Consider the following 22,727-nt stretch of genomic DNA (forward strand, 5'->3'; position numbering starts at 1 on the left):
TTAATATAACAGTTATTCACAACATCTTCGTAGCAAAAATTTCAACTATTACCTTGAAAAAAATTATTCATTAGTTCTATACAGTTATATAAATCGTTTTATTTGTACAAGAAAATAGCAAAACATTTTATTAAATTTTCAAAATATCACTTTTTTATTTTATTTTATAATTTTATTAAATCAATGGTTACAAATGGACTTGTGTATGGGTACACAAATTTAACAATTTGTGTACCTTAAAAGCCACCTATTGAAGGCATCACTTTCACTACTTAAGGTGAATATCCTAGTGCCTATAGCTTTTTTTCTTCTTTCAAATATATGTCTTTCTTTTGAGTCAATAAAGAACAAACACTTTGATTAGGTTTGATAATGTTGCTTTTAGATACATGATTATTTAAAGTAATTGAATTTGTAAAATTGATTTTTATTAAAAATGAATTGAACATAAAATAATTAATATTTCACTATATTCATGTTGAATAATAAATTTGAAACCAAAATTAATTTAACTTTATGGAAGCTCTAAATTATGACTTCAGGTTACATTCATTGGAGGGAAAAATCAATTCTAATCGAGAACATCTAAATATATAACGTAATGACTAAAATCATTTTATGTTTATGAAATTACTTTTAGCTTACAAAAGTGAATTTACACACGCCTATGCACAAATTCTATGCGGTGGGGAGAGTTGATTTTGATAGAATTGATTCTCAATAATTGATTTTGGTTAAAAGTAATTTTGACTAAATGTGGTTTGTGTTTGGATAACTTCATGTAAAAGTGAGTTTAACTATAAATATGTGTGTGAAAATCAATTCTATAATCAAAAGCTACAAATCATAGCTTCAAGTAGAATCAATTATAGGGATAGGATCAATTCTAATTGATAGCAACCAAACACGTCAGAGTCAATTCTACAACTCCATAATCAATTTTGGTCCCTCTAGAAGCGGAATCAAACATACATGTCTCAATAGAACTTCTACATACTTTTAGCACCTCTGTGTGAACCCAGCATTATTTATGCCTAGAAGCTAGGATAGTTTTATTTTTATGAAAAGAGACGCTAGGATAGTTGTGAGTCTGAATCTTTTTTACATGTTGCATATGCTAAATACTAAATCTACTTCCAGAACAGAATGCAAACTTACAATAGAATGTTACTATGTTAGTATAAGGAGTTGGAATTGGTTTTGTGGAGCAGCATGTGAAGTTGAATTAGTTATGTACATTATTGAGTTTAGTTGAGCTCCAAAAGACAATTATTGATACAGAGGGAGGAGCACTTCAAAACTTGGTATCAAAACTTGGAATCATGAGGAAGACAGAAAATGTATAGAATTACTTATTGTAGAAAGATACTTGTAAATCAAAGACCTTTCTTAATAGGTTTGAATTTTTGTGTTGTAGATTTGCAAATTTTAGCTCATAGTTGAATAACTCATTTCTTATAGTTAGAGATTGAAGATGCCAAACTACAAGGTGTTACTCCAAATGAGTAAGATTCCTCCCTATATATTAAAAGAAACAGAGGTTCGTTATAGCAAAAATTTCGAGAATGTGTGCCTTTACATTAGGAATAGACATCGTCATTTCTTTTGAGAAATGGAGATGATTTCTACTCCAAATTGCAGGATGATACATACCATGTTTATAAACTTGTGCCACAGAGCATTGATTAAACCATAAAATAATTATTATTGAAGGAAGGATACAACATTTGAATAATTGATAACATTACTTACTCAGTTAACGTTTGCCATCATTTTATTAGGGTTGAGTAATCCACTAACAATTCAAAACTACTCTAGTTAAAATCCAATTCCTAAACAATCAAAACTAAAATAGCAGAGATAAAGCAGGCATTTTTTGTTGTTGTTGCAATCAACTACATGTTGAAATGAAATCAACACTTAAATGCCTTGCTCAAGCATTGCCCGGACCTTCATTGGAAGACCGTAAAGCCGGATAAAACCAGCAGCATCAGCTTGATCATATATATCACTATTCTCAAATGATGAGATATCTTGCCTATACAGGCTAAAGGGGCTCTTCCTACCTGTTACAGTAACAGAACCTTTGTATAATTTCAAAGTCACAGAACCTGTTGTGGTCTCTGTAATCTTCTGCATAAAGGCATCCATGGATTCGCGAAGTGGATCAAACCATCTTCCGGCATACACTAACTCTGCATATTTAAGTGCTAATGAATCTTTGACCTGTATTGTTTCTCGATCAAGTGTCAAAGACTCCAACTCCCGTGCGGCAGCAAAAAGGATAGTTCCACCAGGTGTTTCGTAAACTCCGCGGCTTTTCATGCCTACAAGCCGATTCTCAACCATGTCGATCCGGCCAATTCCGTGCCTTCCACCTATCTCATTGAGCTCAGCGAGTAAAGATGCTGGTGAAAGCGTCTTCCCATTGAGTGAAACAGGAAGACCCGACTCTATACCAATTTCTAAATATCTGCAAGACATAATGCCAGATTTTCAACAATGTTAAGGACTGCTTCCAAAAATAATTCCATAACTAATGCAACCTATTTAGAAGCATAACAGAAACTTGAGGCTGTATTTAGAGTTACACCTTGTTTGGATAAACAACTTAATTAAGCGCTTACATAAGGGTTTATCGTGTAAGTGCTTATGTATAAGCTATTTATATAGCAAAGATAAATCAAATCAAATAGTTTTTATATAAGCTATAAGATGTTTTAATTGGCTATCCAGGATAGCTTATGGAAATAAGCTAAAAACAGCTAATAGGCATGTCGTAAGCTGTTTTCATAACTTCTCCTAAAAAGTCTCACAAGTGCTGATGTCAGCAGATAAGCTTAAACAAGTCAATTTGACCAGACCCTTAATTAGTAAAAAACCACAAGAAGGAAGCTTACTCTGCTTGATCTGGAGCATCCTCCGGGTCTACAGACATCATGTACATATCCTTTTTGGGCTCATTAGCTGGGTCTTCCAAAATATCGCCCTTTAGTAATACAGATTGCATATACCAGAGAAACAGTACCATGTTAGTCTCAAAATATAATTTTTGGAGCTACACTTCATAAAGCATAATCCTAGATCAAACTAAAGATAAGCAATTTCAGACAATACAGCATAGAAATAATGTAGTGCATTCCTTTTGAGAATCCATATGGTCTCTAGAGACCGCAAACAAATGATAGACCCGTTTGCTACAGACTATAAAAAAACTGATTTGGGTATTAAATAATTTATAGATTATTTTTTAAAGATTTTTAAACAAAGCGGAAGCCATTTGTGTTTGTTTACCATACTCAAAATCACATTTTAAAAAATAAAAACAAACTATCAAAAATGTTTTTTAAGAGAAGCTACTCAAAACATCTTATAAACATATTTTAGTTTTTCTTTAGATTCCCAATTTTTTAAAAGAAACGGATGAAAATTTCTAAAAGTGGTTATGTTTTATTTAAAAAGATTTTTAAGAAAGAAGTTGCAACAAAGTAACAATCAAGTCGGGGATTTCTTGAAATACTTCAAAAAGATATGGTTCACACCTTTAGAAACACGTTACAGTGAATCACAATTTTTGTCCTTCAAAGATTCAAGTGTCATCGCTTGAGCTCCAAGATTTTTGTTAACAATTTAGTGAGTATATATCATTTTGGTCATCTGTTTCATTATGAATGAAGGTCTTCTAACAAATATCAATATGGCGAGTAGGTAAAGGGTCATATGTTATGTGCTTCCAAACATGCATAAAGCTATGTCACCATCCATTAGAAAGCCTTCCAACAGAGGATAATAAAAGTAAATACCAAAAGAAAAAACAGACAAATCATTAGACATAGCCAACATTCATCACTATAACTAGAGCTAGATTGAGGATAACCACAACGCTTACCTCATGACTAAGATGCCATAGGTTCCTATCCCTGCTATATATGGATTTCTTTGTCACTGGAACGGGAACATTATGCTTTTTAGCATACTCAATGGCATCTTCTCTCCCTGTAATATCCCATTCCCTCCATGGAGCCACAATATTTAGCTTGGGGTTCAGAGCAAAGAAAGTGAGCTCAAACCGAACCTAAATGTTTATATATAAATAAATCAGTCAGAATAATATAGTTGACATGGCATAGTACTGTAAGCATAATAGTAAGACATACCTGATCATTTCCTTTCCCGGTACACCCATGGGAGACAGCATCAGCTCCAACTTCTTTAGCAACATCCACCATGGCCTAACAGTCAGCACACATCAGTCAATATAAGTTTATTAAATTTTTGGAGCGGAGGGATGAGTATGTTATGTTCATTGTCAATTACAAGTGAAATGGTTTGACCAATCAAAATGAAATATCAAACTTCAAGCCAAAGTACCTTTGCAATTACAGGACGTGCCATTGAGGTCCCAAGCAAATACTTCCTCTCATAAATAGCACCAGCACGCAGGCAAGGAAATACGTAATCTTTAACAAATTCCTCCTTCAAGTCCTTTACGACTAATTGAGATGCCCCACTGGATTTGGCTTTAGCTTCTAAACCGTCCAATTCTTTTATACCCTATAAAATTAATTTTGTTACGTGCCTCTTCCAATAACCAATTTAGACAACAATAATCTTGAAAACTAAAAATGTTATTTAAAAGTCAACACATACTTGGCCAACATCAGCAGTGAAGCAAACAACATCACAGCCATAATTCTCTCTGAAACACCAAAATAATTAAATAAGATCATATAACAAGAACAAAATTATCCAACAATAGGTAACTTCAAAATGGTTTCTGATTTTTTTTTTTTTGAAAGATTCAAACTGGTTTCTGATATTTCTATAGCCATTCCACTCAAAAATTAAATTGCATCTCTAAATTGCTCGGTATTTGTCGCTCGTGAAGAAAATCTAGCAGAAAAACAAATAAAGAACGAGGAAGCATCTATACCTCAGCCATGGGACAATGACCGATGTGTCTAAGCCACCGCTGTAAGCCAATACAACCTTATTCAATTTTCCACGTAGCCCACTACCTTTCTTGGCTTCAGAAACTTCTACATCCGTATCACTGCGCAATACTGCCTTTACAACTGCATGTCATGAGAACTTCAATAGCATTACAAACATTAAACTTAAATATCAAACAGCATCAAATCAATATATTCAATCAGTGAACACACAGTGTCTCCACTGAATTCATCCACTTTCAACATAAACCATCCACGATCATGCTCCAAGAAGCCACAATTTACCCCTCCATAAATTTATTTATTTTATTATTCTTATGACATAATTTTGTAAGGTTTTGTTTGCGATTTGGGTTTTGGAGGAGAGGGCTTACTTTTTGTTTTTGAAAAGGCTTACTTTTCTCTTTTAAATTAAGGATTAAGGACAATATAAAATGCTATTAAAAATGAATTAAGTTTGATTTAAGTATTATATGATCATTTATCATGTTGTTCTTTCAAATTTTTTAAAATATCAAAAACCCTCTTAGAAGGATAAGGCTAGGATCCAAATATGGTTTATGATAGAACATTATAGCATAATTTGATCCATGTAGCCGACCCCACTTAGTGGGATAAGACTTGGTTGTTGTTGTTATCAAATATACATCAAAATAGACTTTAGCGCTCCAAAACTCTCCCTCAATAACACTCAATAATCCCCCTCCCAAACAGAACCTTAAGGATGCTCATTTTCAAAATCCAAGTGAAAACATATGAGTCAATTCCAACAGATAAAGATCAGGACTGGAGACAGAGCATGTTAATAGCTAATATTAATTAAAAGATCCCATTATAAAGAACAATAAGAAATATTACACGCAAATGAATATTTCTGTATTGATAAATCATAATGGTGTGGAATGCAAACCACATACAGTTTCCAATAGATATAGATCTTGAGACAAAATAATCTCACCTTGAAGTCTAGTGGCATCAACACTGGTTCTTGGCCTCAACTACACAAAATAGAAAAAGTCCAAAATAAGACCCAACATAAAGATATAAACAAAAAAGGGGCTCAAAGTACGAAGTAAGAACATATGTTTGCAAAGTTTAAGGATTAATGTTTGAAGTTTTAAAAGATCACCTCTTTATATGAACATGGATTTGCTTTCCAGAACCGATTAAACAACAAAATGTGCTCTGCAAATGAAAATCAAATAAACAAAAAAGGGAATGAGATGCTGAAATGTTGATGAAAGAGAATAAAGATAGCATTTTTGAAAGAGAGTGAAACCTGTTGAACGTAGGGAAGGAGCAGAAGTAGTAGTGCATGGATGGGAAGGAAATGATTTCAACTGAGCCATTTCTGAGCCAAACAAGAACAACAGCTCCTCACCTAAGTGCTGCTATGCTATGTATCTATGTGTGATTGAGCTGTTTTTCAAGGATTTCAAAAGTTTAAACTTCTAACTCAAATTTCAATTAATAAAATTCAATTGTAAGTAGCTAAACTAAGTGAGAGCACAACAAGGCCCAATACTAATTGTAGAAATCTGGCACATTATTATAGTCTTTACAATGCTTTATCTAGTTACCTAAACTTAGAGGGATTTGGTAATAATATTACATCTTTGTTCAACTAATCTGTTTCTGTTTTTATTCTGATTTTATTAGGAGTTATTAGGAATTATTTGTCTTATTTTTCTATTTCTAGAGGTGAAGTTAGCCATGAGGCTACTTCCTCTATTTAAACAACCGTAACCCTGTTATTTTTCAAAAATCAACGAGAATACAACAAACTTATATTCTCTGAAATTCTGCACGGTATCAAAGCCTGGTTCTGATCCATGGACATGTGGATTATGGGCCAACAATGCTCTGATACCATATTAGGTTTTTATATCGGGCATAATCCATCCTTAGAAAACCGGCTTGTAAGGTGGGGGTGTCTCGCTTTATAAATTTTAGTCGGGCCTTATTTTAATCTATATGGAACTTGGTTTTTCGAATACTTATAGCAACAATAGTCAACAAGGCATAAACTCCGGTGTGAGTAATTGACTAATAGCTCTAACACATGTTTGGATTAACTTATTTGACTTATCTACTGGGATAACGACTTGTGAGAATGCTTAGAAGAATTTATGAAAACAGCTAATGACATGTTCATAAGCTGTTTTTAACTTAATTTCATAACACCTCTCCAAGACAGCTTATGAAAACAGCTTATAGATTATAGAAAAACAATTTGACTTTATTTTATCGTGTGTTATTGAAATAGCTTATTCATAAACACTTACACTACAAGCTGCAAAATAAGTTGTTTATCCAAACAAGCCCCAAGTCAAAAGCACAACAAGGCCCAATAGCATGTGACATTACATTACAGTAAACAAAAATGAAGATTCCAAATAGAGTGAGATGAAAATCGAATGATCAAATAATTACATAATGTAGATTGCTCCCAAGTACTATGATACTATTCAGTAATTAAATAAATAGTTCAAACGTGAATTCGGGAGAATATAGAATAAAGATAGCAGAACCGTGCTAAGAAGTAAGAACTCACCGAGAGATTATGGAAACAGATTTGGGAGAGAACGAGTTTGGGTTTGGGGTTTTTCTTTTTTGATTATAAACCTTTTTTTTTTTTTTTTCTCTTTCGGAATGATTACGTTGTTTGTAACTTCAGTTGGTGTTAGGTTGGTAAGAACAATCCATAATATATTTGAATAATGGACATAAAAAAAAAAAAAAAAAAAAAACTTAACTATTATGAATCTCTCCCTAAAAATATGAATGTCGTACTTGGTCCTAAATAAGTAAGTAGTCCTGATGTGGCACTAGATTTGCGGCTCTCTCATACCAAAAAGGAATCATGATATGGTAGGGAGTGTAAATGGTCGCTCAATAGTCTCTCAAATTGCTCGATCGACTTAATTATAAGTTGATAACACCCTATTAATTTGCGTGTAAACCATAACCGAGTCGTAACTTTTGATCGTTTTTCTCTTTGAACAACCAATAGCATTGAATAGGATTGGACCTATTTCACGTGTTGGGTCTCTGTGTATCAAAATGTTCGATAGTTTAAAAATTGCTCACAAAATTGAGTGTGGCTATAGCCACATCGGAATATTACCCTTATTTATACTAGACTTAAACAATTAATTATATATAATATATGTCGTTTGTATTTTATGTTTCCTTACTTGGCCTAGTGGTACAAGTAATTTCAATGAACAACGTATCCTACGTTCCACTCCCAACATTTTCTACTTCATAGCAATTTTGCGTTCAACTCCCAACACGTTCTAGTTCTTGCAAGGAATCGAACCTATAACACATAGGTAAAATGGACACACCTATACCATTTTATTGTAGTGTTTGTGTCAAAATCTTACTTTATATATATATATATATATAATGTATCATATGAGAATGGCATGTTTATATGAGAATGATGAGAATGAATATGAGCCTTCAGATTAAAAGGAATGGCTGAGATTAAATTATCACTTAAGTCAGTCATGTGACAATGTCATGTGCCATTCTCATTCCAAAACAATTCTCTCTCCTCCACAATCAGAAATAACTCCCGCCCTAAATCTTCTCCTTCTTCTCACCGTGTCTCTTTGTATTCTACATCTTCTTACCTTGTCTCTCTGCCTTCCACTGTTCTCATCTCACATTTCAGGTGCGCTTTCCTTATTTCTATATCTTAAATGTTTGATTGTTACTAGTTATTATTATGCATGTTGCTACCAGATATTATTATGCATGCTCCGAACCTAAATTGTTGTTGCTAGTTATTATTATGCATGTTGCTAGTTATATTATTATGCATGCTTTGTTTATGTGTCGTGTTTTGTCAATTTAATCCTCTTTTTATGATTAAGCATGGCTTTGTTCATCTTATTATTACTATTTATTTTAGCATGCTAGTTTGTTCATATTTCATCTTTTATTCGACCATCTTTTTATAACATATGTTTTCGACATCTTTTTAGTTATGTTCAATTTAGTAATCATTTATTTGTTGTTTTTATTTCTTTTAGGATTAATTTTATGGAGTTAGATGATAATACCCTCACCGTCAAAAGACGGTAATGATCCAAAAAATACGTCAGTGGAATGGATTCCTGCGTGTGAGGAAGAACTCAAACCCGTGATTGGCAAGGTATTTGATTCTTTAGTAGAAGGAGATGATTTTTATAAAGCTTATGCTTATGTTGCTGATTTTAGTGTGCGTAATTCGACTAAAACGAAAGATAAAGATGGTGTCAAATGGAAATATTTTCTTTGCTCAAAAGAGGGTTTTAAAGAGGAAAAAAAGGTTGACAAGCCACAATTGCTTATTGCTGAAAATAGTTTGTCTAAAAGTAGAAAAAGAAAATTGACGCGGGAGGGATGTAAAGCAAGACTTGTTTTGAAGAGAACTATTGATGGTAAATATGAAGTCTCAAACTTTTATGAAGGTCATTCACATGGGCTAGTCTCACCTTAAAAGAGACAATTCCTAAGGTCAGCAAGAAATGTAACTAGTGTTCATAAGAATATATTGTTTTCCTGCAATAGAGCTAATGTGGGGACTTCAAAAAGTTATCAAATAATGAAGGAGCAGGTCGGAAGTTATGAAAATATAGGATGCACACAAAGAGATTTGCAAAACTATTCAAGAAATTTGAAAGAATTGATCCAAAGACTCTGATGCAAATATGTTCATTGATAATTTTAGAAGAAAACGGGAGATAAACCCTTCATTCTTCTATGATTATGAAGCTGACAATGAAGGGAAGTTGAAACATGTGTTTTGGGCTGATGGAATTTGTCGAAAAAATTACTCTTTGTTTGGAGATGTGGTTTCATTTGACACAACATACCGCACAAACAAGTATTTTATGATTTTTGCACCATTCACTGGCATAAATTATCATCGTCTAAGCATAACATTTAGGGCTGCTCTTTTGAAAAATGAAAAAGAAGAATCGTTTGTTTGGTTGTTTGAGAAATTTTTGAAAGCAATGGGGGGACATAAACCTGTTATGATAATAACAGATCAAGATGGGGGTATGAAGAATGCAATAGGAGCAGTTTTAAAAGGGTCGTCTCATAGATTTTGCATGTGGCATATTCTAAAAAAACTTTCAGAAAAGGTGAGTAGTTCCATGGATGAGAATAGTGGTTTTAATTATCGTTTCAAGTCATGTGTCTGGAACTCAGAGTCCTTGGAAGAATTTGATTTGGAATGGAATAATATTATTAGTGATTACAGCTTGGAAGGAAATGGATGGCTTTCTACAATATATGATCTAAGAAGCATGTGGATACCGGCATATTTTAAAGATACATTTATGGCTGGAATTTTGAGAACAACCTCAAGATCAGAGAGTGAAAATTCATTCTTTGGCAACTACTTGAATCATAACTTAACTTTAGTAGAATTCTGGGTGCGATTTGATTATGCTTTAGCAGCACAAAGACACAAAGAACTTTTTGCTAATAATAATACACTTCATTCTAATCCAGAATTGAAGATGCACATGAATTTAGAGAACCACGCTAGAGAGGTTTATACTCACGAAAACTTTTACATATTTCAAAAGAAGTTGTGGAGTGCATGTGTAGATTGTGGAATTGAAGGAACAAAAGAGGAAGGTGAGAATTTATCATTTTCTATAGTTGATAATGTTGTGAGAAAACATAGAGAAAAAACCGGAACAACATAATTCCAAAGAAAAAACCACCCGAAACCGAAACTAATCCTGATGCAAAACTATACTTAGGGGTTAAATAGGTAGCAGAAACCAAAACAACAATAACAATGTTGTAACCTCCAAACCCAGCCGAACATACAGTTGCCTAAACAACAGCTCCGACAGTCCCAGCAGCAGCGCACCAGAGCTAAAAACCAACACCTACTGTGAGAAATAAGCCTCCTAACAGTGCAAAACTTTCCTCACACTTGATGATCATTCCAAACAAAAATGAAATTCAAATATCTCCTATGTCCCTGCAATTAGAAACAAGAGTACAAGCAACGTCAGAAACCGTGTCCAGCTTTTCTATCAATTAACAGTGCAATATACAAAGAGAGATTGACCAAACAATTACTTGTTATGACGAGACTAATTGGGAGACTTTGTACTTTGGATAATGACAACTTAACATTGAGTTCATTACACTCAAGAAAGGTTTTCAAATTTGGATAATTGGGTGCTAAATGACGAGACTAATTGGGTGCTAAATGAAGAAAGTAAGAAAAACAAGCTCAGTTGCATACCTCTAAAATAGATTCTGTAACAACTCAAACACAGTATCAAAGAAACTCAAGCAACACATACATAAAAAAATGAAATCACCAATTGTGTAACAACTTCAATTCTGGAAAATTATTACATATAAATAAATTCAAATTCTGGAAAATTATTAAAGTTTTAATTTAAGAGAGAGAAAGTTGAATTGGAATGAGAATGGCACATGACTGACTTAAGTGATAATTTAATCTTAGCCATTCCTTTTAATCTGAAGGCTCATATTCATTCTCATATAAACATGCCATTCTCATATGATACATTCTCTCTCTCTCTCTCTCTCTCTCTCTCTCTCTCTCTCTATATATATATATATATATATATATATATATATATGGCATTTCAAGTGAGAGGACTTTTAAAATGAGAGGTGAGAGGGTTAAATGCTAACCATTAGATTAAATTAGATTAATATCAACAGTTGAGATTAGACTGTTATTAAAACAAACATCATGTGCTATCCTAAATTCTTAACCTTCATCTTCTCTCTTGTACGCTTCTAAAATTCAGATTCCACACCTATTCAACTGTTAATTCTTAATTTTCTTTCACCGCCATCCTTCCTTTTTCTTCCACAATTGTTCCATAATTATAAATGGCCATCTTTATAATTCAGGTTACTATTATCATAGTTGCTTAATTTTCTCGTACAATTATAAATGGCCATCTTAATTTTTTCGTACGCTGCTTCTCTTCTCTTCTGAAATTCAGGTTACTATTATCATTGTCAAAAATTATAAATAGCCATCTTTTTCTTTCACAATTGTTCAATCCTTAGAAAAACCCCTTTGATTTTCTAGGTTTCCATTTCGTTACCTCTTGTAGATCTAATCAATTTGGGTAAAAAAAAAATGTAGATCCAACCAACTAAAATTACCAGGTCCACACAAACTATGAAGCTTAATTATATAAAAACTATGGAATTCAAACTGACTAAGTTTCTAAATCAAAGATTGCATGAGTTTACGTCAACTTTGATTTATGGGTAATCTTGCAACCTTGTATTTTTATGATTCACGCTTAACGGAATTTGAAGAAGGTGGAATTGTAACAGGCAAGAGAGGAGATGTAGGAGGTGAAAAGTTTGGCTGCAACTTTATAAATTAAATACCACCATAAAGATTGATCCAAAGGTTATGATTTAACCCTCTCATTTTAAAAGCCCTCTCACTTGAAATGCCCTATATATATATATATATATATATATATATATATATATATATATATAGTTGCTTTGAAAGTTTAGCCACACCAATATTGAAAGTCTGGGTCCGCCGCTGCTGGTGTTGTAAAGTAACGAGACAAAAAAAATCCGAAATTAAGTTCCAAGTATATCTCTTAGAATGGGAGAATCCATTGCATGTGAGGTAGTCCCAACAAACAGAGCACCTTAAATGTGATCCCTCTTTAGCTTTAGAATTTGCACATATTTTGTTCTTTAAGAACATGAATCAGTGCGTTGTTACCATTTCCATCCATGTAAATAATGTTGTTGTAAATAACTCTGCCAACAACACATCACATCAAATTTCAAAACGGGAAAAGTCAACAATCCAATCCCTATCATGAGGTTGCGAACAATACCATCAACATATCCAAAGCTCTAGAAAACTACCATCAACAACAGACATCTTTACAAATGCATGAGGCGGCTGGAATCTAATATAGTTTGGAGGCTGGAGCTAATATTTTGCTGCCTCGTCTTTGCATTTGGGCACAATGATAAAAATAATAAATTAAAATCATTAAAAAATATATTAAAAAACTAGATAGAAGATGTTTTATTGTCAAAAATACGGTTATATCACATTCATACGTCAAAATATCTCTTTGCTCTTCTTCTTCCGATTATCAATGCTCTCTTTGTTTAATCCTCCTTCGTAGTGTTTCTTTTGGTCGCCGCCATTTGTAAGGAACAAGGAGGTTGGTGTTGGTTTTGATCTAGAACTTGGACCTCAGATCTCAGTTTGGGTTTAGATCTAGGTCTGTGTTTCAGTTATGGGTCGTAGCTCGTTAATATGAAGTTACTGGTGGTTCAAGTTGGTTTGTTTTTGTTTCTGTTCGTGTCTTTCGCACAAGTTTCGTCGTCAGAGGTCCTTGCATATCATCGTTTTTTGTTGACTGGTCTTTGTGTGTTTTTTTTTCTTTTCATTTTGTAGGTTTTCCAGTCTTGTTCATGTGTATTGGATCTTCTCTGTTGGTGGGTTGTTTGTTTGTGAGGTATCCAGTTGTTTGTTGTGTTTGTGTGTTCTTGTCCAGAGATTGGGAGGCTCTAAATTTTAGCTTAGTCGCGGTTCAGTTTCGATAACCCGCAAGAGTCTGATCCAGTTTTAATAACCCGAAGGGGGTTTGTTTGGTTACTGACGTATTAGGATCATGCCCTATCTGAGTTGTTACACGTTTGATTGAAATTGTTGTATTTGGTAGTCTCACCTCTTCAATTCTCTGATGTTACAGATCTGCAGGTTTTAAGGCGTCATATCTGCCTCCACTATGGTACTCTTAATGCTCGAAAGAGCTTTTATGCTTGTTGTTGTGTTAAGGGAGCTGCTGACACTTGAATTTTGATACCGTGTTAACCGTCAATCCATTTACTACTTTAAACCCTAATTGTTCTTTGCAATGTTCACTCTTCATATTTTTTGTAAATTGGTTTCGCGTCCGTGATAAGTGGATTTTTGTTATGATAGATTAGAGTTGGTCCACTTGATATGATTTATCACGATGTATTCATGTTTGAGTTATACCTAAATCGGTCTAATGCCCCTAGTCTATATATCTCTTTATTTTTATTTAATACATTTTTTCTTTTGTTAAAAAAGAAAAAACATTCATACAAAATATCATGAAAACTTTGCAAAAAAAAAAAAAGAGTTTTTCTAATTACACCCTGTTTAATCCTGGTTGCACCCTAAAATGACAAAATTACCCTTTCATAAAATTTAATTTTAAAAAAGACTCTTCCTTTTTTCTTGGTTACACCCTAAAATCCCTCTTCAGTTTAAGTAGGTCATGTAAACTTAGTTTCAGTAGGTCATGTAAACTGAGTTTAAGTGTACATACTTAAACTTAGTTTAAGTAGGTCATGTAAACTAAGTTTGAGTGTACATACTTAAACTCAGTTTAAGTAGATCACGTAAACTTAGTTTAAGTAGCTCATGTAAACTGAGTTTAAGTATACATACTTAAACTCAGTTTAAGTAGGTCATGTAAACTCGGTTTAAATAGGTCATGTAAACTGAGTTTAAGTGTACATCTAAAAGTTCAACATTGTTCAATGATTCTACGTAATCTCAGTTTAAGTATGTACATGTAAACTTAGTTTAAGTAGGTCATGTAAACTAAGTTTAAGTGTACATACTTAAACTCAGTTCAGGTAGATCACGTAAACTTAGTTTAAGTAGCTCATGTAAACTGAGTTTAAGTATACATACTTCAACTCAGTTTAAGTATGTCATGTAAACTCGATTTAAGTAGGTCATGTAAACTGAGTTTAAGTGTACATCTAAAAGTTCAACATTGTTCAATGATTCTACATAATCTCAATTTAAGTATGTACATGTAAACTTAGTTTAAGTAGGTCATGTAAACTGAGTTTAAGTGTACATACTTAAGCTGAATTTAAGTTAACCTCAACAATGTAAACCTGAAACTGTCGTACAGTGCAGTTGAACAAGAAGAAGAAAATTGAAACCAGCGTTATTGAAAAAGAAGAAAAAATTCACTTATTTATATGCAATCGAGTATGAATGAAAGATGTTTTGATTCACTCTTTAATCTTCCATAGAGATTAATTGAACATCAGGATTGTTTGATCGTTGGTGGGTGAAAGAGAGTGAAATTTTAGAGTGACAATGGATGAAATCAAGATTTTAAGAAAATTTATATTAAAGGACAATTTTGATATTATCAAAAACTTTTTAAAAAAACCAGGTGTAACCAAAAATATATAGGGTGTGAATAGAAAAACTCAAAAAAAAATCTTGAAACTGAAACATCTCGTACTTTGATTTTATTATTTAAAAAAAAAAAAACTCATCTGTGCTTTCTAGATCTTTGGTCTTATGTTGGATCTTAATATATATATTTTTTTAATTTGTTAAACTCAGTGGTATTTTGGAAAATTATTAAAGTAATTATAGAAGTGAGAGTACAATTGTAGGAGTGTGAGGTATAATCTTCTAATATGAGGGTGGTGCTAAATCTTAATTAGGGGGCCGAGACAATGCCATTACAGGGGTCAATTAGTTAATCAGTGGGTAATCCATGCATTTTATTGACAAATTAGTCTGATAGTATTAATTATTTTAAGGGTCTGACAGTCTATTAATTAGTAATTAATCATTTTTAGTCTGATAAATTTCTTTTTTGGCAATAAAAAAATGAGAAGGGTTCAGGTAATTCAAAATTCAACCATAAAGTAAATGTAGTCTCTCAAACAATTTTTCCTTTGACAAAGCTCTTTAATCAGAATATATTAAATTCGTCCATAGTTACACATACTCTTAAAATACATTTTGTACTTAAACATAACCCTTAAAAAAATATTTTTTTTGAGAGGAACCCTTAAACAAATTATTAAGTGCATATATTAATTTTTCAAATATGTTATTTATTAATACTACTAATTTATCTTAAAGTATTAGAAATACATAAATAATATTTTAGGAAGTTCTCCTTACGAAATAAATATATTAATTTCACTATATGTCATTTTCTTTTAAAAAAAACAAAAACAAAATGTGCTTAAAAAAAGTGACGGATAATGAAATATTTGTTAAAATTATGTGTTATAAAATTGAGAGTAATGATTCAATTTGACCCCTCGTAATTTTTACGGTCAAATTTAATCAGATACAAAAAATAATACTTAAATTAATCTCTAACATTTTTATATGATTGATAATTTAGTCTCCAACATATTATAATATTGAGACTAATTATCCCTTAATTTGAAAATGTTAGGGACTAGTTTGATATTATTATTTGTTGGGCACTAAATTGAACCACAAGAAAATTGTTAGGGACCAATTTGAGCCTCCACTCTTTTCTTTTTTCTACTTATTTTTGGGTCAAATAGTCTAATGGAATTAGATTTAGACAATTTATGTGGAGTTTAGTTATGCTCCATTTATGTGTGGAAAAGTAGGGATTATAGGGTTCGAAACCCCGTCCCTACTTATTATTGTCATTGCAGCTGCCAACAGAGTTGTACTCGGGACAATCTCAACTCCGATTGTTTTTTATTTTTGGAATAATAATATAGATGATTTTATTAATAGAAAGGAGCTTATTACGTTTTGAGAGAAATAATTAATAATTAAATTTGGTGAACAAAAAAAGCATAATGAAAATAGAGGCAGAGAGAAGAAATAGAATTGAAAGGAGAGGATAAAGACATTTTGACAACCAAGTAGGATCCGAATACAGCGGTCTCTGTGTTGGGTTGGGTGTGGTGTAGTTATGTTTTGAAAATCTCCTTTTATCTCCTTCTCTCTCTATCTATTTTCTAACCCCTTTGTTTTGTGTTGTCTTGTTTTTCTGTATTCTCATCTCTTCATATATTCATAAAAAAAACATACAACAACCCGGGGAACAATAGAGGGAGAGAAGAGGAATCATTGTTCCTTTCTCTTAGAAGAAGGGAACGACGATTCCTCGTTTATATATGTTTCCACCTCTTTCTGCCTGCTTCTAAGGTTCCTTTTATCATCTTTTTTTTTTTCTTTCATATATTTTTTTTTATATAATTTTCATTTTTCTTATTCACCCTTTTCTTTAATTTTTATATTTTCAATCCTCTTCATGCATGCATGCATGCATGGGATGTATATTATGTTCCTCATCATGTTCTTTTATTTTCCCCTAAAAATAATTAAAATTGTTGTTTTATTTTCTGCACATGTTGTGTGGCATTGTGTTCATGCAATAGATAGTGGCCAACGTTGTTTTTGTTTTTCTTATGTTATTATTATGTTACGAATTCTTATTTTTGTCAATTTTATGCAACCCAAATCTTCATTAATTTCTTTATTTTTTATCTCTATATAATTTTTTGATTGCTTTGCAAAATGCTTGTCACGTTTTTCTTTCTACTAGAACATTTATTTATGAATTATTTATGTATAATTTTAATTATTTTATTTTTCAGGGATTTTTTAATTCTCTTCGAAGGTGATTCTTGTGCTGGCATGGCTATGTGGTAACCTCGATGGCTTTTTTGTGATAATCAATCGTATGTGTGTCATTGTCTATTAGTTCATGTCTAATTGATTTTGCAAATTTATGAAAATTTGATTTTGCAAGGTCTTTTTGAGGAGGATTAATTAATAATAGACACACATTATTGGCTTTTTATGAAAACCAAAATGTTGGCTGGATTAGTAAAGAAGTTAGCTTCCACCACAATGGGAAGTTGTGGTTCAAAACCAAATGGGAAGAGCAAGGGTCACAAAAGAAGGAGTCACAAATCTGGAAAGCGCAGAGGAAACGTTTCCTCTGCGCTTACAGAGTTGCCTTTGAAAAGGGTTAGCAATGCAGGAAACCGCGTGGGAGATTTTAATCTCAGTGAATTTGTTCACCTGGATTTTGACAAAGGTGGTTCGGCTGCCTGTAGGAGATCAGAGGTTTCAAATGTCAAGTTTCATCTTACCCAGGTTCAATACCACAGTCAAATAGATGCCAATGGTAATTGTTTTTGCTCCTTTGGTTTTTTATAATTTTTTGTCCTTGATGATAGTTTTTTGTCCTTGATGATATTGTTATGATGATTTTTGTTTTGGTGATAATGACAATGAACTTGTTGGATTTCGGATTTGGATTCTCTGTATATTTTAGTAATCACACGATCTTCAATGCTGGTCGTCAGATCAAGATCAGACAGCCCACGTTTCGACTTTGTGTTTTGGCCTGATTTACAAAAGTTGGAACGTGAGTTGTCTGATTTTGATCTGATGCGCTAGATCATGTGACAACTCCAAACGTTTGATTCCTTGACTACATGTAATCCGCATCCCGTAGAATTGTCTTGACTTCTTTGATAAACAAGTTGATCACTTGTATACAATTTGCATGAAAATAGCAAGAGGATGCATGGTTTGACTGAGTTATGCAATCACGCAGTCCTCGATCTGGATTGTCTAATCGATCAAGACCAAATGGTCCACATTCGGACATTGTATTGTTTGTATTATTTACCAAAGTCCGAATGTCAACTGTCCGATCTTGATCAGATGGTTCATACCATGTGATTGCACAAAATTTCTGATTTCATTATTGCAATGAATCGGCATCCCTTACAGTTAACATAACATACTTTGATAAACAAACTAAGAACTTGTGTACATTTTGCAGGAGTATACCAAGAGGATGCATGGTTTGACTCAGTTGACATAATAGAATCCGATTCAGATGATGACTTCAGTAGTGTTCATGGAGGTGATAACATGTCTTACAGTTCCTATTAACTATGTTGAGAATTGGTAACTAATATCTTCATAGGAATTTATTTGTATATTCCTTTTTGGTTGAACAGATTGTTTTCCTTTCGCCAGCGGCAACGCCATGGGAAATGTCCCAAATACTCAGTTACTCCAGTATGAAAGTTCATCCTGCTATGTAGATTCAGGGTGCAAATATGAGGAGTTTTATGAGAGCTACCTCAAGATAGATAAGAATGGAGAGAAAATTCAAGAAAACAACTCAAAACAATCAACTGTTATCATGCTTTCTGTCACAAGAAAATCAATTGATGCAAATGAAAAGAATGACTTATGTAAGTACATAAATTGTAAGATTTTCCTTTGTTTTCTAATTTTTGTGTCACATGTGACTGAGTTTTTTAATTTTTGTGTGCTTTGAAATTGTTAAAGCCTAAAAACATTAGGAAGTTCATTTTCAATAAATCTAAACCGAATTAATAAGAGTTACAACAATAATGAATTGTTGAACAGGTGCATCTGAGAGATTTCTTTATCGTCCGAGAGCAGGGATTCAAGTTCCAGTTTCTACTCAAGAAAAGGCATTCCCTGGTTCCTGGTCTGTAATTTCGCCTTCAGTGTTCAAGCTCCGCAGCGAAACATTTTTCAGGTATGTAGAAAATTGTATCAGTCATTTTATGTAGCACCGACAATTCACATAGAAGGAGTTTCTGTTGTCTGGCACATGTCGGTGTTAGACACCAACATAACATTGACACATGTCATGACATTCAATCACTTCCATTCTGTTAGTATTGTGTCCGGTGTCCTTGTCTGTGTCAATTCTTCATATCATTCAATTTGTATATATTACTTGGTCCATTTTTTTATTTTTGGTTCATCCCAAAGATTGGTATTTATATATGATGATAATTTATGCAGAGATAAGCAAAAGTCTCCTGCTCCAGATGTCTGCCCTTACAAACCAATAGGTGTTGATTTATTTGTGAGTCCAAGGAAGATAAATCACATTGCTAAGCATATTGAACTTCCAAGTGTCGGTGAACATCCAAATGTACCTTCACTTCTCATTGTAAATATACAGGTTCGCTTCTTTTATCCTCACAGCTTATTCAATTTAGTTTTGTTATGGTCTATATGATTGTTTTGTTTTCCTATTTGAAAATGTTGGAAAATTGCCTACACGGTATTTCAGCTTATTCAATCACATTGCTAATCACGGTATTTTTGCAACAGTTGCCTACATATCCTGCTAGCATGTTCATTGGTGATGCCAATGGAGAAGGCTTGAGCCTTGTGCTATATTTTAAGTTGTCAGAGAATTTCGAAAAGGAGATCTCGCCGTGTTTTCAGGATAAAATCAAGGTATTTTATTTTATCTCCATTAATATTTACTTGATTGAACTTTCAAACGTGTAACTTTGCAATATAGCACCGACTCTTCAGATCGAAAGTGCGTTCAGTGTCAGACACGACACCAACATGAAGTTACATTCGATCCCTTCTATTTTCTTAAACTATTATCAGTGTATACGTGTTATGGTCATGTCCAATGTTTGTGCCAGTGCTTCATAGGTTGAAAATTCTAGAGTACATTTTTTGAAGTTGGTTCCTAATATGACATGGTCATTAGATTTTCTAGTATTTCCTTAAAGTTACAATATCATTCTTAATTTCTACTAATCCAGAATTTTAAGAAAAAATTATATTGGTTTGACAGAGATTAGTGGATGATGAGATGGAAAAGGTTAAAGGGTATGCAAAGGAAAGCTCAGTTCCCTTTAGAGAAAGACTCAAAATTTTGGCTGGAGTAGTTAATCCAGAAGACCTTAATCTGAGTTCTGCAGAGAGGAAACTTATACACGCTTACAATGGCAAGCCAGTGCTTTCGCGTCCTCAACACCAATTCTTTAAGGTATATACAAATTAATGTCTTGATTGGATTAAAATATCTGTCTACTTCTCAAAGAAATGTAAGCGTAAAGATTTTTACTCCGTCATTCAATCGTAATTGTCAGATCATTAAACACGTTTGACCTTAATGATAACTACTTCTAAAGTCACATGTATGATAGCTTGTGATTTGTTGATTTTGCACTGGTAGTGTATTAACATTAAGCTCGCATAGTTATGGCGTTATTGATTGACTTGAGTCTGATAATTCAGAAAGGGGATTGCACAATTCTGTGATAATAGTTGTTTCACAACTAGTTATCAAATAGTTATTTCAATTAACTGGCTCTTATAAATCAGAAGCTAATCCAAACTTTGCAAATGCAAAATGATTCTTCTTGTTCATGTGATTTCATACATTATTGATGGATTTTAAATACAGGGACCAAACTACTTTGAGATAGACCTCGACATACACCGCTTTAGCTATATATCGAGGAAGGGACTTGATGCCCTTCGAGACCGTGTAAAGAATGGAATACTTGATGTTGGATTAACTATCCAGGTATAGTTTGATCCTTGAAATAGTTAGTTTGAAGTTAACCATCTCAGTTATCAAGTTGATCAAAGGATTTACTTTCAATTCAGTTCTATAGAGGCAACTATTGTCATACATCTTTCGACTTTAGTATCCATTTTTCGACTTTAGAGAAAAATTGTTGGGAAAAAATTTCAACCGCTAATTTTAGCAAACACTTCGAATTCAATTTGTTAACTTATTTGTTATTAGTTTATGAGCTAGCTTATCCGCTACAAGTCCATATGCTATTAGCTATATTATATGCGGTCCATTACTTCTTATTAAACAAACCTTGTATGTCCGGGATTAATAAGTTTTATTTATAGCCGATGTGAGACTAGGGTTTTTCCGGATACTTTTCGATTATTGATTTTGTATCTTAATATGTTTCATTATTTAATTTAACATCCCTATATTTGTTTTTACAGGCACAAAAGGAAGAGGAACTTCCTGAGCAAGTGTTATGCTGCTTAAGATTGAATAAAATTGACTTTGTTAACCATGGTCAAATTCCTACCATTATGGCTCTTGAAGACAAATGATTAGTTGATCAATGGGGAAAATGGAAAAGAAAGGAAGGAAAGATTTCTGGTATTTTAAAAGAATTGAGGGTCACATCTATTTAATTAACACAAAAAAAATATAAAATAAAGAGAAGAAAATTAAAGAAATTTTAACCTTCTCTTAAGTCCAACATTTTTTTTATATCTTAATATGTGATGATGGTATTGAAGTCCTGTATGTTACTTTGCATAATTCTCTTGTGTAAAATAGATGATTCTGATTCATGACTGGATTTTTATATATTTTAAAAATGAAGGTGTAATATTACATGATTTTGAATATGAGAGAGGCTTTTTAGTAGTGCCCATGATTATTGGAATATTGTTTCATCCATACTGTAAAACAAACTTACAAAATGAGACAATTTTTTTTTTTGCTATGATGTTTTATTTTGTGGAACTGAGAGTAGCTCGCATTAGAACATCAATTAATTTTGCCCTAACATCAAAATATCTCTTGAGTAAATATCTATCAAAACTAATCCCGTGAGCATAGCTCAGTTGGTAGGACAATGCATTATTATATGCAGGGGTCGGGGTTCGAACCCCGAACACCCCACTTATTCACCTTAAGGTGAATTCTAGCCACTAGGCTACCTGACCAAAAAAAAAAAAAAGGATTGATAGTCCTCGTGAGCTTAACTCACTTGTTATGGAAAATGCATAATATATGCAAGGTTCGGGGTTCGAATCCTGGTCACCACAAAAAAAAAAAAAAAGGCTTGATATCGACTTGAATAGATAATCGTAAAATTGTTTCTATGAGCATATTTAGTTGGTATTCTCCATTTTTTTATATCAACGGCAGAATATTTAGCCTCTAAGCAACTTGACAATTTTTTTTTTTATAAGTGTAAATTTTTTCTTAAAGTGATGTCTTGGAACTTCAAATGAATTTTCTTCAATTTGTATTGTCTTCAACTACCGTCTAAACTCATTGAACTTCCATCTTCATATCCTCCATCCTTTACATGATGTCTTGATTTATCGTTTTACATAAT

General features: G+C 32.8%; 3 protein-coding genes across 3 annotated transcripts; 2 read left to right on the forward strand and 1 right to left on the reverse strand.

The window, feature by feature from the left end:
• Nucleotides 1-1,681: 1,681 nt before the first annotated feature.
• On the reverse strand, nt 1,682-7,643 carry LOC11414012 (argininosuccinate synthase, chloroplastic). Its single transcript, XM_003613892.4, has 11 exons — nt 7,507-7,643; nt 6,232-6,371; nt 6,082-6,137; nt 5,911-5,950; nt 4,934-5,075; nt 4,651-4,699; nt 4,372-4,554; nt 4,158-4,232; nt 3,890-4,075; nt 2,901-2,989; nt 1,682-2,473 (listed from the first exon to the last, which is right to left on the reverse strand). The coding sequence occupies exons 2-11, from the start codon at nt 6,299-6,301 to the stop codon at nt 1,921-1,923; spliced, it is 1,443 nt and encodes a 480-aa protein (XP_003613940.1). The 5' UTR covers nt 6,302-6,371; nt 7,507-7,643; the 3' UTR covers nt 1,682-1,920.
• Nucleotides 7,644-9,655: 2,012 nt separating this feature from the next.
• LOC112422063 (protein FAR1-RELATED SEQUENCE 5-like) lies at nt 9,656-10,666 on the forward strand. Its single transcript, XM_024784792.1, has one exon. It carries the CDS (start codon nt 9,656-9,658, stop codon nt 10,664-10,666), a length of 1,011 nt encoding a protein of 336 aa, XP_024640560.1.
• Nucleotides 10,667-16,702: 6,036 nt separating this feature from the next.
• Nucleotides 16,703-22,046, forward strand: LOC11418076 (uncharacterized). Its single transcript, XM_024783359.2, has 11 exons — nt 16,703-16,950; nt 17,403-17,453; nt 17,558-17,938; nt 18,605-18,688; nt 18,786-19,025; nt 19,204-19,339; nt 19,612-19,774; nt 19,927-20,055; nt 20,411-20,605; nt 21,026-21,148; nt 21,592-22,046. The coding sequence occupies exons 3-11, from the start codon at nt 17,608-17,610 to the stop codon at nt 21,703-21,705; spliced, it is 1,515 nt and encodes a 504-aa protein (XP_024639127.1). The 5' UTR covers nt 16,703-16,950; nt 17,403-17,453; nt 17,558-17,607; the 3' UTR covers nt 21,706-22,046.
• Nucleotides 22,047-22,727: the final 681 nt, after the last annotated feature.

Source organism: Medicago truncatula, chromosome 5 (genome assembly GCF_003473485.1).
Source record: "Medicago truncatula cultivar Jemalong A17 chromosome 5, MtrunA17r5.0-ANR, whole genome shotgun sequence".
In the NCBI taxonomy this organism is placed as follows: domain Eukaryota; kingdom Viridiplantae; phylum Streptophyta; class Magnoliopsida; order Fabales; family Fabaceae; genus Medicago; species Medicago truncatula.

Bases quoted from the DNA above. Each gene is read 5' to 3' on its own strand.
- LOC11414012 (XM_003613892.4), bottom strand. From the start codon at position 6,301: ATGGCTCAGTTGAAATCATTTCCTTCCCATCCATGCACTACTACTTCT. The intron at 6,138-6,231 runs GTTTCACTCTCT...TTTCATTTGCAG, and splicing joins TCCTTCCCTACGTTCAACAG to AGCACATTTTGTTGTTTAAT. The intron at 4,555-4,650 runs GTATGTGTTGAC...TTAATTTTATAG, and splicing joins TCACTGCTGATGTTGGCCAA to GGTATAAAAGAATTGGACGG.
- LOC112422063 (XM_024784792.1), top strand. From the start codon at position 9,656: ATGTTCATTGATAATTTTAGAAGAAAACGGGAGATAAACCCTTCATTC.
- LOC11418076 (XM_024783359.2), top strand. From the start codon at position 17,608: ATGAAAACCAAAATGTTGGCTGGATTAGTAAAGAAGTTAGCTTCCACC. The intron at 19,026-19,203 runs GTAAGTACATAA...ATTGTTGAACAG, and splicing joins AAATGAAAAGAATGACTTAT to GTGCATCTGAGAGATTTCTT. The intron at 20,056-20,410 runs GTATTTTATTTT...TTGGTTTGACAG, and splicing joins GTTTTCAGGATAAAATCAAG to AGATTAGTGGATGATGAGAT.